Source organism: Kryptolebias marmoratus, linkage group LG7, assembly GCF_001649575.2.
Source record: "Kryptolebias marmoratus isolate JLee-2015 linkage group LG7, ASM164957v2, whole genome shotgun sequence".
Classification (NCBI taxonomy): Eukaryota; Metazoa; Chordata; class Actinopteri; order Cyprinodontiformes; family Rivulidae; genus Kryptolebias; species Kryptolebias marmoratus.
Genome location: NC_051436.1, coordinates 16,266,950 through 16,284,048, shown reverse-complemented (window position 1 = coordinate 16,284,048; position 17,099 = coordinate 16,266,950). Strand labels below are relative to the sequence as shown.

General features: G+C 40.1%; 1 protein-coding gene across 3 annotated transcripts in view; it reads right to left on the bottom strand.

Annotated features, from left to right (window-relative positions):
• Positions 1-17,099, bottom strand: part of focad (focadhesin) — a 57,503-nt gene that overhangs the window by 35,792 nt on the left and 4,612 nt on the right. For all 3 annotated transcript variants that reach the window (XM_017426978.3, XM_037976449.1, XM_037976448.1), the window contains exons 2-6: positions 15,822-15,893; positions 14,359-14,433; positions 12,700-12,854; positions 10,492-10,590; positions 729-830 (exon numbers count right to left, since the gene is read on the bottom strand). In XM_017426978.3, the coding sequence (XP_017282467.1) occupies positions 729-830; positions 10,492-10,590; positions 12,700-12,854; positions 14,359-14,433; positions 15,822-15,878 (488 nt within the window). In that variant the 5' untranslated portion in view covers positions 15,879-15,893. The remainder of the gene's footprint in view (positions 1-728; positions 831-10,491; positions 10,591-12,699; positions 12,855-14,358; positions 14,434-15,821; positions 15,894-17,099) is intronic.

Here is a 17,099-nt window from a genome sequence, read left to right as displayed (position 1 = left end):
CAGTGATAAACTGATATAAATATATTTCAATAGTTTATGCTGTTTGTGAAGATAGAAACCAGTTCTACTGTGACCCTGTGCAAAAAGTAGATAAAGAAAATGAATGGATGGATGTTTGCACACCAATCAGCAATAGTTGAGTCTCTGCTGCCATTTTGTGGGCCAGAAGCTGAAAAGTTTGGGAACCACTGCTGTATGCTGTCCAGTATTTCCTTACATGTCGATGCTGTCTGCACGGTAGTTGAGGGGTAAGGATTTAGGCTTGTTTTACAGACATGTGACCTGGGCACCTTGAAGTCATTAAGTCGACCATGAACTCCTCAGCAGACCAAAGGATTTTAGAATCAAATATGAGGCCATCTGTCTGACAGCTGAACCTTTGACCAAACTGAGTCAAAAATAAATAAATATATAAATTTGCACAAGCAAATCTATAACCAATGGCTGAAACAGAAAAGAACTTAAGTGTTACAACAGTCAATGTCCAGACCAAAGAATGAACCAAGAATCTTAAAAAATTTTTTTTTATCATGTCCTGATCCATAAAAAAAACATTGAAATGAGAGAAAGCATGCTTCCTTTTTTACCAAGACTGTGCTAGATAATAGCTCATACAGTAACTGTGTTGTGTGCGGGGCTTGGATGTTCTTCATAATGCCTTTTGAGCCGATGTAAAGCTGTGAGTGATTAGCTGGTAGGTACAAGGCCTCTACTGGGGCCATACTTGCCTGTCAACAGCCTGTCGGATAAAGTCATCAATCTCCAGCAGCAAAGCTGGCCAGCAGTCCACTCTGTTCTCCAGGGCTGTGATGTATGGGTGAGGACTGCTCCTGCACAGCAACACAGGGGGGGGAAGTCATACACTTATCACAAATGCCCCATAGGACCCCTGATTATAGCATTATGGAGTTAGTATGGGATTATACAGTTTTAAAAGAGCTTTCTGCTTAGCTAAGCAGGTACAGCCAGTTTTGATAGTTTCAGTTGAAACAAGACAGTTATATACACTGTATACAAAAACACATTACCATCTTTTCCCTCTCTGTCTAACATTAAATCAGACTAAACCCTTCCTATTTTAGGTCAAAATGCGTTTGCCAAGTGTCCAAATGATGAGAGAGAGAATGATGGGCATTTCCAAAAACGTCCATTCTGAGAGCTGGATTCAAAAAGTTTCTGTGTCAGATTGCTGTTATCATGTACACCAGCATCACAACACAACAGAAATGTTACCATTTCACTTACAAACAGAGTTGAGTAAACAGGGCCTTGAACTGCATGAGATGCTCAGTTTACGCAGTTAAATTCACATGCAGATTCTTCTCACTCCCCTCCAACTGGAGAGTCATTAGGGTCTTTGTTTGCCTGGCTAACAAGAGAGATGCTTTGATCAAATGGACGAAGGTGCGACCCTGCCTTTTGTCTGTTGACAGCTGCAAATATGTAGTTGTAGATTCAACTATAGAATAGAAGTTGTACAAAAAAACTACAGAATAGAAGTCCAGTTGCTTTGTTTTTTTAAAACATTTTGAATAGCTGGAAATAGGCACCAGCTCCCTGCAACCCAGCACAGAATAAAGGTAGGGAGAATTCAGGGATGGTGAGATAGAGAGAGGGAGGATGGTTGGACAGACGGATGGAATTGATGATAATAGGTTAATCCCAATATTGTGTTCGTTCGCTTTTTTTTCTAAATTGTTTGCAGTGACAAAATAGAATTGCCATTCAGTACCACCATTATTGGTTTTTTCTTGACCTTGTTATCCTGTGAGAACCAGACAGCCTCCATTACTCATGGATCAGCCCATCCATTAAGTGCAGACAAAACCCTGAGGTCAAAACCAAGTTGAAGCCAGTGTGTACTTTTAACCTTCTAGCCCACAGAAAGCCAGGGGTTAACACAACACTGTTGTTGTTGGTGTGTGTGTGTGTGTGTGTGTGTTTGAGGTCAACACCACCAGGTCCACCTACCCAGTGTGTTCCATCAATCAATGTGAATCCAAGTGTAGGAAGGAAGCTCACTGACAGAGCATGTCTGTGCTTGTAACAGCTCATAGAGTGGCCCAGACATGGATCCCCCCACCCCCACACCCCACACCCTCCTTCTCTTGCTCTTTCCATTCAGTCTTTAAATGGTAATCTGTCTGACCATCTCTGTCCCCCCTCCTCAGATTCCCTGTGGCCGTCTCCAAACCCTTAGCTTCAATACAGCTCCCATCCATCAGGCTTTAGTGGTGTTTTCTACCTTTCAGGCTCCACACAAAGGAAGAAGTCAAGACAGGAATCTTCCTCCCTTTAGTTTGAGTCCAAGTTCACCATTAAATCAGTGCACTAGCAGACAGATGGGCTAGGTAAGCTTCTCCCCCTCCTATGGGTATTTACAGGCTTCACTAGCCTTCGCTGAGCAACGTGGCTTCAACCACAAACCCATTTCACTGCACAGTATAAAACAAAAAAACAATAAAAAAGTTAGCAATGTTTTATTGTATTACATTATTATAAAAAAAGCAGGAGTAACTACAAGAAAAAGTCCTTGTCACACAAATATATGAAAGACCATCTGAAAGTTTTTTTCTTCTTAAATGGCACTTCTAAAGCACAGAAGTATTACATGTTAAACATCAATCCTTTCTCAGTTGACAATAACCCGTTATCAGAACTCAGCACTTTCAGTGCCGACTGAAATTTCAAAGAAGTGTCAAAAGTTGCCACTGAATTTCAAACTGCATCAGACATTGGAAATTCTTGTATTGAATTTTGTGAATTTCAGTGTCCAATGAAGTACAATGCACATTAACACATCAACCGAGTCACATCCTAAGTCACTCTCTTTACCCTCACTGTGTTCTATACATCAGCAGAATGTTCATATATTACACCATATGCCCATGATCACACTACACCCTGTATCGACCTGACGGTACTCTCTTGTACCATCATGTACTCTTGTATCAGGAAGCAGCTATGTACTAGATGTCATCCTGCCAACATAGACATGATGGGGTGGTAGTATTGGCATGAGGCCAGTCTTTCTTCAAACTCTTGATGACCAAGCCATGCTGGTGCACACTGCTGTCAACACGACCCCTGTGACCCCATTATGCTGTCACTATAATAATAAACCACCATGACCATCAAGTTTTGTGCATGCTTAAAACCATTATGGACCCATTATGCCCTATCATTATTGATGGGTAGCCCGCTGCATTCTTAATATGCCACTAAAGACCTTGCCAAGATGCTGCAAAGACAATCCATGTTCTGGATTTATTTTCTATGTTGTAGTAAGTTCATTATCCAGTCTGATGGGGATACTCCAACATCATATAAGCATTACTGTAAAAGGTCTGCCCCAATAATTATTTAAAACAAACCAATCTAAAGTTGAATATATTATACAAAAGGCTCTTCAACATCAAGTGTGCACTGATACACGTTCATTAACTGGATGTACAATACTTGTTTTGTGTGCAGAGAAGTGACAACACATCTATTAAGGAGTTAAACAAAACAGCTAAAAAAAAGTAGATCCCGTTTTAAATAAAAAAGTGTGAGAACACTTGCTGTGTGTAGATGCAGAGCAGTTAGGGTTAACATGTTGACCTTTGTTCACCGTTGAAGTTGTCTGCAATCGACACATGAGCATCAGATATCTGATAAATCAAATTTGCTTTACATAATGTGGTTGGATTCCTGTGTTGTAGCTCAACTGATGAAGGCAGGGCACCAAGATAACCAGGAGGAAAAAGAAAGCCAGCAGGGACAGTCTAATGATTTAGGCCATGATCTACTGGGAAAGCTTGTGTCCTGCCACTCATATCACTTTGAAACAGATCACCTACCTACAGTTTGTTACTGACTAAGTATACATCTTCATGGAAACAGTATTCTCTGATGGCAGTGGTGTCTTTCAGCAAGATACTGCATTCTGCCACACTACAAAAATAGTTTAAAGAACAAAAATAAAAAGGTTTAAGATGTTGACTTGGTCCCAAATTGTTCAGATCAATCAATTCAAATGAAAAGATCTACTACTGACAGCTTGGTGCTATCTACCACAGCAGACATCCATCCATCAAGCCATCTTCTGCGGTTTATTTGAGACTGGATTGTGGGGGCAACAGATTAGGCAAAGGTCTACAGACCTCGCGCTCCCTTGCTAGTTCTACCAGTTCATCTGGAAGGACTCCAAGGTGTTCCCAGACCAGCCATAAAATATAATATATTCAGCCAGTCCTGGATCTACTCCAAGGTCTCCTCCCAGTAGGACATGTCTGCAACACCTCCCTTGAAAGGTGTCCAGAAGGCATCCTTACCAGATGTCCAAATGATTTCAACGGGCTCCTTTCAAAGTAGAAGAGCAGCAACTCTACTTTGTGCTCCTCCAAAATAGCTAAAGAATCACCACGTTTGGTGGTAGGGGTGTTTCAATATCCCTAGGACGGTCTCCCATGGCAAATTAGTTTTGGATAGATGGCCAGACAAAGTGGGATTCAACAGTCTTGTCTACTAGACCAAGAAACCACAATAACTTGCCTGGACTAGGAATACCAGAGTCTTACCCTGGAGACAGACGTGACATAGAGGCTCATTGGTGCATGCCGTGCAGACAGACCTTTACCCATAGGGTCTGGCCGGGCACCGACCAAATGAGCTACATTGGACCACCCTCCTATGGACCCACCACTTTCAGAAGGCACCATAAGGAACCAGTGCATTGAGAACTGGGTGACAGTGAAAGGCGGAGGTAGTCTAACCCGCATTTTCTGAAACTAGGTTTGAAGACATGGAATTTTGTAGAAGACCTTACATAAATCTAATACGGACCCCACGCTTTGAAGATTCAGAGCTGGATCTCTGGAATTATATTCAATCGATCGTAATGTTCATAAAAATTTAACTAACATACTTGTACATTTAGTGGTTCTATGTAACTACTATTGAAAGTCTTACTTTTGATCCTGAAAGATTAACCTTATAATTAACTTGAGGTGTTGACATGCTTGAATTAAAATGTTTGTGGAAAAGAACTTTGTTGTATTTGGCAGTGTCATTCTAATAACTTGCAACAATATTAATATTAGAAATGTAGATTAGAATGCATGTGATGATGATGTATCTCAAACCCACACTATAAAATTACACATTTGCCAGTTGGAAATCAAACTTGAGCTTAAGTTACTTGTTGTATTTGCTCTTATTATTAATATATAGAGACACTCCAAACAGACTTCTACAATATTCAAATTTAAAGACCACAAACATTGAGAATGACATCAATATAGATACTCTAGAATCAATAAGACTATTATGATGTTTCTTGTTTAGTTTTTCTGTTTCTCTTTGTGACTTTTCTTTGTTTCTGTAGCTATGACTGGCACTGCTGCTCATTTTAACTAAGCAAATTATACACAAACCAAATTACAAGAACCAACGAACAATTCAAAAAAACACCTGCAAGATCAGCCACTAAGGGTTTAGCAGTCATAAGAGTATTTATTTCAATTTAAGTGGGCAGTCCGATTGTGTGAGCAGACAAGCCATGTAGAATATGTGGAAAAGCCTATGAGGGACATTCAGAACAGACTACAGCCAAAATAACTTCCCATGAGAAATGAGATGAAGTGGGGGACACAGCCCTGAACCTCCCCTTATCCTGCTGGGGGCTAAAGTGCTCTAAGTCTCAGTGGCAGATTGCAGAGGGCCGCTCGAAGCAGACGATCAACAATGGGCACCAGTGTGCATCCTTCATTAATCCTGCAGCATTTACAGTTACCCAGCAGTGCCAGGCCTGACAACCAATGAGTGGCCAGACTGCCAGGCCAATGGCGCCACCCTGCTGCCCTCAACACATTCATCTTCCCACCAGGGAGGTTAGGGCTGCCAGACAGACAAACGCTCAAGACAGCGATCAAGATTGAGGGAGAGAGAGGGACAATGGGAAAGAGGGACCTGAAGAAAGTAGGAATGGAGATTTGGAGACAAGGAGCTTAGAGGGGAAAACATAAAAAAGGAAAAGGTTTCAGAAATGGAAGGAGAAAATGGAGACCTGTGAGAGAAAGAGAAACATAAAAACTAGAACTGCAAGCAGTTATTATTGGGGTCCCTTCCCCTTGACGCATGTCCCACCCCCAACATTTACACCCCCAATCATCTGAAGACTTTTTAAACCTCTGGCTTGTAGAATTAAGTCATTATTTTGCTCCCTATTTCTGCTTTCAAACTACTAATAGAGTAGGATGGTTAGCTTACTTTTCCACATGCCCCTTCTGAGTTATTTTCATTTGTTCAGTGTCAAAAAAGTGTTCCTTTTTAGAAGGACATAATTAAATAAAGTGTATCAGTGGAACATATTCAGTTTACTGCTTTTTGTAGGAAATTATGCCAGTGAATGAACCGAAAAAAATCTGTCAGCATTTTACGGTATTTATAAGATAAGAGGCTGTTGCGTTTTAGCGCACACTAGTGGTCAAAGCTTACTAAGCTTTGGATGGGGCTTTGAACTTTCACGTTAATAAAATGGAAAAATTCTAAGCTAATAGAAAATACGGCACAGGGAAGCCCAGAAAACTCAGTTTAACACAATGCCAGTATTACCAGTAAAATTCTAAAACCTTTAAGAAATTAAGACATCAAAAAAATCTGACAAAAAAGAATAAATAAAATAAATCACAGATGACTCAGACTTGGTCTGGTACAAGCCTTAATTTTCTCTTGCTCATAAGTAGACCATTCTTTAATTTATAAAGCATTAAGCATTATGCTCATGGAGCACAAACATACAGAATTTTAAAGTATGCAAAGAATTTTACAGATCCAAGGAAATTTGTTTAGGACATTACAGAATTGGTCTGGAAAAGGAAGCCTACAGATTTTTGAGGTGATTGACAGAATGGTTGTAGTGATAAAAAACATTTAACCATTTTCCGAACTCTGAAAAAATAAAGTTACATACTTCAAAACAGAGTATAGGTTTCTATGTACAGATGCATTCAAGGAATGCATCCTGAAAATTGTAGTTCAATGTAGAAACATCCAATTTTTGGTGATTTTTAATTTTAACTAAAATCACATTGGCTCTTTCTTCTTCATAGGCCACACCCACTTTAGCCAGTCATTGTCATATTGTGGGAAACAAGTCAGTGTCCTCCTCAACACGTGTCTTTGATTTGGTTCCTTATTCAGCCGGATCAAAATCCTAGTAGCCATGTGTCCCCATTGTAAGGAGCAGCTGTTGTAGGTCTACATAATGGAATGGCCATGTGGGCCTTTACATTCACCAAAAATCACAAGTTTTTCAGAAAATTTAAAAAGTAGTCACTAATGACTGGCTGTGGGTAGTGTACATGTAGAATCGTTCTCATGTCCCTCAGGGTACAAGTTTTTAAAAGAAAAACTGTTAAACATATTGGGTGTATAGCATTAAATAAATAATTTAATAAATAATGCCAATAATTGAACCAATTCAAACAAAAATGAAAAGGTATGACCAGCGCAGCCTGGAAATCATCCCTGCCCATTTTTATAATAACTGGAAAAAGTGTTTGCTAGCTTTGTTTACGGAAATTCACCATAGAATAAAGAAAGAATAAAATAAATTTTCAAAATGCAAGAAGTCGAGTATTAGAAAAGTTTGGTATGAATCAGAGAGTATGTCCAGTGAGTGTTCAGAGTGCTCTGTAGGACAAACGAGAAACCAATTTTCTTAGATTATAGTGCCCCCCCTCAGTGCTTTTAAACTTTGGTCCAGTAGTTTTGAATTGACTCCTATAACAGTAGTTTAAATTTTATCTCATCAGGTATTGTTGTTTTCCAGATATGGGCAAATGTATGTATATGCTAGCTTGCTACAACTATTTGCGCATACCGTGCATGTTTTTGAAAAAACCTCCTTGTTTTTAACAACTAATACTCAGCTTGGTATGTAGATTTACCATGGTAAGTTTCATAGCAATTGAGAAGAAGTAGGTTTTGCAAATTTCACGACACATAAAAAGAAGGAAATGGGCGTGGCCTATACCATGTGATTCAGTACAGTACAGGGAGCGCATAGATCTAAGGCTTTAAGTTTTGTGACATACAGTTTAGAGGTTACAGGACAAATCAAAAACCTCTATTATAGCGCCACCTATAGGAGTACTATATATAAATATGTTTGTGGTTTGCATAGGCAGGCCCTAGTTACCACCATGTGAATATAATCTCATAACTCCTTGCAATTTGGGCTGCAGAATGAGTGTTATTTACGGAAGAAAAAGAAAAATGGAAAATAATAAAAACCAGAAACGTTTCAATAGGGTTCCATGCTCCGCTGGATGCATGGAAACGCTGCTGCTGTGCAGCCGCGTTCCGCTGCCTCCGTGGGCTTGGACCCTTAAAAAAGACAAAGAAGCTCTTTTGTCACATGCTGCAACTGATTAAGGAGGCCCCAGGATCTTGGCAGAGCTGCTGATCTAAGACTAGAAGAGGAGGAGGAAAAAGTGGAAGCTCCAACAAACGTATGACACAGTTTGCTTATGGACATTTAACAAAATAACTGATTGTGCCAAATGTCACCCTACCACCGTTGTATGTTTAAAATGTCATGTTAAACGACTATGCACAGAATCACATGAGTAAAGAAAGAAGAAGTTAGGAGGGAAGGGTAACTGTGATGGTCGTTTACGACAAAATGGTTTGGACAATAAAGGTATGTTTTTCATCAATTTTCTTAGGGTTTACTCTCCACCTAATGGGTTACTGTATACATGGGGGATCCAATCAAAGCACACAACAAGAATCGTGACTCAAAAAGAGATGCTTATAAAGTCTGTCACCAAATATTAATGGCCTGTTTCTGCTTTTAATGCTGTGCTGCCAATCTTTAATTGCCTCATGTGAACAGGCCAAGGCCGGTTACTCAAATCCACCTAAAACTGGTTTCCACACAGAACTCAGTGGTTTATAAAAGGAATCAAACACCATGCAACAAAAAAGTGTGGGTGTTGTGTCACACAAATTTTCCAAGAAAATAGCATCAACTCTTTGCCCTCCTCTGGTCTCTACAGTAAACTGGGGATGTTGAGATTACCCATTCGTGCTGATTCAAAGACAAGGGTGTCTTTAACATAAAGTGGATTTCTAGACAAATAGATGCATTTAGGGAGATAATTTGTTGAATCTGTTTTTATTTATGCCTTTCCACCAATGAAATCCAATTATTTTAAATTTGACAAAATGTCTGCAAGCAGGTTTCTACAAGCATCTGTTTAGAACTAAATCAGGTCCAGTCAGTTTAAATTGTGTAGTTATGTTTGTGTATGAAGAATGTACATTAAAGATGTGGAAACAAAATAATCAGAACAAACAGAAATTACTGAATATTTATTTAAAGTAAAGACTTGTAGTTTCTTATGTGTACTCTTTTTAATCATCCTTTTTACTGGTTTCTAATGAAAACATTTTACCAAAGGCCATCAAAACAGCTAAAAACATTAAAATTCAATCAGCTAACATTTCACCTTAAAATTAAAGCGAAAAGCCAAAAAATGAATACGGATAAAATAAATTCAGGCATACACTTTAGCTGTGAAACCCACAGAAGAGTTTGTCTGAGAATCTGAGCTGTGGAAACTCTCAGGACATTAGAGTAAAACTCCAGTGTGTGTTTTTAATTATTATCACGGATAAAAGTTGCTCACGCAGATGAACATAGATATGAATAAACACCTTGTGTGAAGAGCAAAGAGGGAACTCAGGAATGAACAGACAATTTTTTTTTCACCTCAATCTTTTCTGGTTAACTCAAACAGATAAAGAAAAAGTTCAAACTTCTTTTTCTTAACTTCTAAGTTGACAAATCACTGTATGAAACCGGCATAAAGTCTGTTCTGTTTAAAAACAAAAAACCCACAACAGAAACTCTTTGTCTCATACCTGAAAGCTACAGAAGAGTGCGGAAAGCTGCCTTCACGGTACAGCTTGATAGAGGTGACTGCATTGGTCTAGTACCTGACAAGTTGAAACTGCTGCCACTCAAACAATTTAAAGCGTTTGAGACATCTTCAGTAATAACTTCATTGGACAAAATCATGAGATAGGGATTTTTATGGTTCACAAGACAGTTTTCACCTATCAGCAGGAATCTCAAGACATTTTAGTCTCATTAAACCCCTACTATTCATATTTGCCACAAGGTGTTCCGACAACATTTTCTTTTTGTTAGCCCATTTCACTAACCCATCTTCAGTGGTCATTAGGCAGGAGGCAGGGTACACCATGGACAGTTTGCCAGTCCACAACAGGGCAACGTACAGACAAACAACCACTCACACTAACACCTAGGGCCAATTTAGAGAACAGTGCTAATCAACAGCTCCTCCACTGTGCAACATCAAACTGAAACTGGGTTTTGGTTCCAGTCATGTTTAGGGCTAAAAGCACCAGAGCACATAAGCACCAGAGTATATGATAAATACACTCACAGAGATGCAACTGAGAAGATCAACTGACCTGATAGAATACGGACAGGTGAAGGGTGTTTCCTCTTGTCTTTGGTCAGCCTGCATCTGCAGCAGTCGTCCAATGACTTTTATTAGGCCCTGAACATTTCTGTTCACAGTGCAAGTAAGAAAACAGAATAGAGATTAGGTCATAATCCCAGAAACAAAACATTGGTTTAAGTAACATAAATCCTGGTTCTTTGATAGCAGAGGTGTTTCACTATGGGAATTGCCTTGGCTCGATTAACTCTAAGGAAGCTCCAATGACAGACTAATTGAGCTATGCTTGAGGCTCCACCCATCTCATATTGTCACAGTCAACCAAACACTCCCAAGTCATTTTAGAAGAAAAGTGCTGGTAAAATACCTCATTCTGTTATCAAAGAACTAGGGCTTACGTTAAGTGACCCAACCTTTTTTTTCTGACTTTGCTTGGTGTTTCACTATGGTAGACATGGCCCCCTACCATAATGCATGGTAACCCAAAAGCCATGAACAACAGCAATCCTGAACAAGGATTAGGTGGGATCTGAGGTCCTACCATCAAGCACCGAGTGAGCCAGTGACAGCTGAGAGACATCCAACCTATAAAAGTGCACAAACATGTGGTGTGGCCTAACTAGCCACTGCACAGATATCCTGGACAGAGGCTCCTAGTGGAATGGCCCTTCACACCAGAAGGGGGCTCAGCAACCCTGCATCTGCAAGAAAGACCTATAGCTTCCACAATCCAGTGTGCTGACCTCCTGCAAGACACAGGTTTGCATTTACGAGCAGTGTCCCATTAATCAAACAGCTGGTCTGATTTCCTGCAGCTAGCTTTTTCTGTCAACATAAGCCCCCAGTGTCCACATAAAAAAGACACAGGTTTGTGTTGGTTCGGGGGTTGATGGTTGTCACCTGCACCCACAGATGTAACCATGGAGAGGCCCGGGTCATACCTGTTTACAACTGCTACACTCAACCTTCTTTCTAGGATTGGTTCAGGCATCAAAGAGTAGCGTATGTGCCTGCAGGTTCCCCAGCAACACTTGAGCGTGTCTGGTGCCCATGCATACTATGCACAACAGATGAGGGTCCCTACCTGAGATGGAGGCCACCCAACACTGGGCACGGTTAGTCTTAGTGGCTTTCAGTTTCAACCTTTTGATGGGAGTAGCAGCTGCAGCCATAGCAAAAGACAAAGACCGCAGCTTGACGTAATACGTCAGCCTGTCCATCACTAATGCTGGCACCAAGGTCAAGTTCATGCTTACAGCTTTTGTGTGAGTTAGCTCGTTGTAACAGGTTAGCTGAACTTCAGTAATGATTTTACTAGTAAGTTAATGCTACACAAAAACAAAAGCTCTTGTCTGAGTCAGCTCATCTTGACACATTAGCTGAACTTCCCTAAGCATTTTGATGGCAAGTTAAAGCAACAACAGAAGAAAAACATGCTTGTCCTAAAGTTTGGGTTACACCTGCAACCACTACCCTGCTAGTTAAAGCCGAGTAGCAGCGGGAACAGTTTGACTTAATGCGGTCACTGTTTCTGACAACAGTGAAACTAATATTTTACTTCTTACAAAGCACTTATGAAACATTGTCCAGATCGGAGTCCAAAATTTCCCTTGGCAATGTTCCCCTTTAGGGGAACTTTTAAGCAGCTAACAGCTAACAGAGCAAGCGTAAACAAACTGAGGGAACTCTGCTGTAGGTTCTTATGGAAAGAAAACGAAAAATGACTTGGGGGTGGTCAGCTGAACATGACAATATGAGTGGAGTGCAGCCTCAAGCATGGCTCAACCAGTCTGTCACTGACAGACATGACATCAATGGAGCTTCTGTAGATGTCACACCAAAGCAATTCCTACAGTGAAACAACGAGCACAGTTAGAAAAAAAAATTCCACAGAACCAAAGCTGTAAAAAAATATTACTGGTGGGGATCTGAACACAAATTTAAGCATGATAGGTGAAGATCCAGTCTGTTATTAACAAACAGTGTAGAATTTCTTTTTCTACATAAACACTGATGCATGTTTTTACACTAAGATCAGATAGAAAAGTAAATTTAGATGCTGTGTTTCCAATTAACCAAAAAGGGATAAAAAAAAAACCTGAGAAGAAATCCATTCCACAAAGAAAACAAATCTAATGGATTTCTTCTGGTTTTTTTAGTTTTTTTTGGAGTCACAGTATTGGAAACATGTCTGAAGAGACATCAGAGTGTTGTGTACCTGGCAGAAGGCAGGAAATTGAGGACAGTGTTGAGGATATAGTTCAGGTCTGCATGGCCCTGATCCACCAACAGCACCACGGCATCACAGCAGGCTGAACGTACGAGCGCACAGTCGCTGCAGCACTGCTGCCACAGAGCCTCCAACGCTGGGCCCTGACATCCAACATGTGCGTAAGGCCAAACGTGGAAACATCACAGCAAAGAATGGAGTCAGACATTTTCTGTTAGGCCTCAACTATCCTGACATAACAAGACATGCTTCATATTAGTGAGTAAAAGGTCTAATGTACACCAACAAATCATATAAAGTTACAACAGCATAAAAAAATGCAGTAATTATAGGAATTACTTTTTTTTTCACAGTTGACAACATGAGACCAATATTTACAGATATTTATATTTGGTGTGGATGGGGGGGGAATGGTCTTGAAGGAGGAGTTAGCAAGGAATGAAGCCGAGGTGAAAAGAGTTTCAGATAGGGTGATGGGTCTGAACGTAGAAGTAGAAGGTCTGATGTTCAATGTTGTCAGTGGTTCTGCTCCACAGGTTGGTTGTGATGTAGAAGAGAAAGAAACTCTGGAAGGATCTCAATGAAGTGATGGTGAGTATTCCCAGGGAGGAGAGAGTGGTTATCAGGGCAGATCTGAATGGACATGTTGGTGAAGAAAACAGAGGAGAAACGGGGAGAAAGGTACTTGGTGTGTCATATGGACAGAGAAAAAATGAGGAAACCTGGTGGTGGAATAGTGAAGTGCAGGAAGTCATCCAGAGGAAGAGGTTAGCCAGGAAGAAATGGGACAGTGAGAAGACTGAATAGAGTAGGGAGGACAGATGGTGTATGATGAGTTGTACAAGAGGACGATGATGTTTGCAGATGACCTTGTGATCTGTGGTGAGAACAGGGAACAGGTGGAAGAGAACTTAGAGAGGTGGAGGTATGTACTTAAAAGACGAGGGATGAAAGTCAGCTGCAGCAAGACAGAGAACGTGTGTGAATGAGAGGGAGGCAGGTGGAACAGTGAGGCTACAAGGAGGTCAGAGGTCACAAAGGTGCAGGACTTCAAGGACTTTGGGTCGACTGTCCAGGAAAATGGGGAGTGTGGTGAAGAGGTGAAGAAGAGAGTCCAGACAGGATGGAGTGGATGGAGAAAAGGTTCAGGAGGGATTTGTGGCAGCAAAGGTCAAAGGAAAGGTTTACAGACAGTGGTGAGAGCAGCCATGTTGTATGGTTTGGAGACAGTGGGACGGACAAAAAGACAGGAGACAGAACTGGAAGTGTCAGAGCTGAAGATGTTGAGGTTCTCCTTGGGAGGGACAAGGATGGACAGGATTAGGAATGAGGTCATCAGAGGTACAGCTCAGGTTGAAGGACTGGGAGATAAAGTTAGAGAGGCCAGACTGAGATGGTTTGGACATGTGCAGAGGAGGGACAGTGGCTATATTGGTAGAAGGAGGTTAGAGACAAAGAGGAGACATATGGATGCAGTTAGAGAGGACATGGAGGGAGTTGGAGTGGAGACCCCTGAAAAGGGAACAGCCGAAGGAAAAAGAAAAAGAAGATTTATATTTCTAGATATTTTCATTTCCGCTTTTTGATGATTTCAATTTGCAGTTTGCCATTTTTGTCGTAATAAAAAAACATTTTGAAGAAAGTCACCTGAGTGGAAGCCTGAGTGATTTGCCCATTTGATCCTTTTTCCTTTAAGACAGCAGCAACAAGATTTCTCACCGCCTGGAGAAGTAAGCAGGTATTTTTTTTAAAGGAGACACAAATCAGAAGAAGGAGGTCCTAAACAGTTTGCAGTTTCAACAAAGACACTCTATATGTTTAAAGATGTTTTTTTAAATCCACCAATTTTGATTCTTGAACTATTGTGTTCATCCTGACAATGAAAGGGAGGGCAGCAAAACCAATTAATTTTCTATTTTTTAATTTAGTTTTGGTAATGAAAGCAGAAATTATGTTTGTGAGTCAGAGTCATTTTTGTGCTTCACAAAACAATCCTTTCCATGGTCTAGTCCTTTATTTCTGACTCGTTTTTTCTTTCTTTAATGCCTTTTTTTTACACGTTCTTATAATTTTTTCTCATTTAACATTCCTGCACAGTAAATGAAGGTAAAAATCACAGCCTAAATGATTTAAATACAAATAAAGGAAAATGACTGTAGTTAATATGAAAATAAAAGACCATGGTAAATGCCGTGTGTGTGTGACAACATGAAGATGGATAGAAATAAAAAACAGCTTTCAGACTGAGGCACTGGAACCTGGTTTCATATAAAAAAAAATAAATGATACCAATAAACCCAAGATTTGCATCTCTTCTTTTCATAATTATTTTTTTCAATGTTTCCATTTGTTGAAAACAAACTAGTTCACTTATTTTATTTCAAGGCTTTTAATTTCCACCCTTTCCACCAGGGTAATCTATTCATTTCTAGCTCAATAGTTGGTCTTTTCTGTTTCTGAAACGTTCTTACAATTTCCCCTCGAATTTTGCACTGCTGGCCTTGAAAATTTGAACAATTTTCTTGGTAGGAGTTTGACGGCATTCTGAACAAACACCAATCTGTTTTATATTTTACTTCTGGTGGTGATGGGTCAATATAGGTCAGTAATAAACAAATCTACTTAGTCTTAACTTTTAATAAGCCTTTAAGCAGGACTGCTTGACATTTTCAACCACTCCTCTCCTAATAATAATAATAATAATAATCTCCTTTTTACAGATTATTACAAGGATTTATCATCTTGCCAATAAAATCCCTGGGTTAAATGCACATTGGAATCAGAATCACTTTATTGGCCAAGTAGGCTCAAACATACATGGGATTTGTTGTCAGTAGATGGTCACTCACTCTAACGTACATACAATTTACACAAAATATAAAAGTCAAGGTGCAAAACCAATTTTTTTTCAGTTCTCACTATTTAAAAACAACACACACACGTATCTTACAATGAATAGCTTCATCCCTAATAAAACAAAGACTTTTCACACCATCAGTCAAATTTTAAAAGACTTAGCCACTATTTGACAAATTCTGCCAGGGTACGTAACCACATGAGCAGAAATGTACAACACTGTCCTCTGTGAACGTCCTGAGTCAGTAGCTTACCTGGGCTTGTATGACGGGGCTGGAGAAATCAAACCGTGTTTTCAAACTCTCTGCCATGACTGCATCTCATACCTGAACACAGAAAGAATATTTTTTTTAACAATAAGTTAATAAAATCTAAAATAAACATAAGCAGCAATGGATTCCTTCAAATACTGACATATATAATAAAATAAACGCTAAAGGAATAATCTGACGCAAACATTATTTGGTCCACATTCAGACCAGTGATTGGGATGTAAATAATTTGATTTGTAAGAAGCGGACGCATCTAGAACAAGCAGTAGAGGACGTTAGTGGTGGTATCCTGAGTGGAGCGATTGTGTTATCAGGAAGTTTCCAGAGCATCCGACAAGCAGTCAAAACAGTGAGTGAAATTCAGTGGACTCTGCTATCTGCCATTATAACTGCTGTTGACTCGTACAGAACAGCTACTGACTGCACCTGTCTGTGGTGTGCAAGTGCCATTTCACATATTGTGGCTTCCTTTGAAATGCAAATGAAGGGGTCTGAAAAGTTGCACTCTGAAACCTGGGTTTAAAAGGTTTCAGTGTCAGATAATCTGACCTCTGTTGTCGTATAATCGAACTACTGAACTGAAAACTGAAAAACAGCGTAGTGTAAATGGCCCCTTAGTGCTGCCTCGATGTGGGCGGGATCGCCACAGCAAGGCTGCTTGACACTCCTCTGATGTCATTTTTTGTCGACACCCAACAATGGAGGAAGTCGAGGCCATGGTCAGGGGTAGAAATTAGCACCCGCCACCACAAATGCGGGTAAATATTTGAAGTGGTGGGTGAATTTGATCAACACACACGCCACTGTGGCGGGTTGGCAATTTGAACAGAAAAGGTGTTATTTGTCCTCTTGACATATAGGGGGCAGCAATGTGCTCAAGTTGCTGCTGTTACGTCGAGCCGCGTTCCCTCATCAGATATGGTTCCCCCTGCGTCTCTGTGCCGCGTACACGGCAAAAAGCGCGCGTTCATGTTCAACACTCGCAACCGCCGCGCTGTGCTCGCGCTGCAAGGGAACTACGGAGAACGTGAAAGGTCAAACAACTTGTTTTGGCGAAGTTAACCCACTGTTTTGTTAGCATGATAGATAGACAGACAGACAGACTCTTTTATGGACAATAAAGACAATGTGTGGACAAAAACAATTAATAATTAAAATAAATAATGACTTATCTATTAACAGAATTGTTTAGAGGGGCAAATATTTCTCATTAAAAAAACATCATTCTTTTAGGAATAAAATGTGCTAATAATATCATAA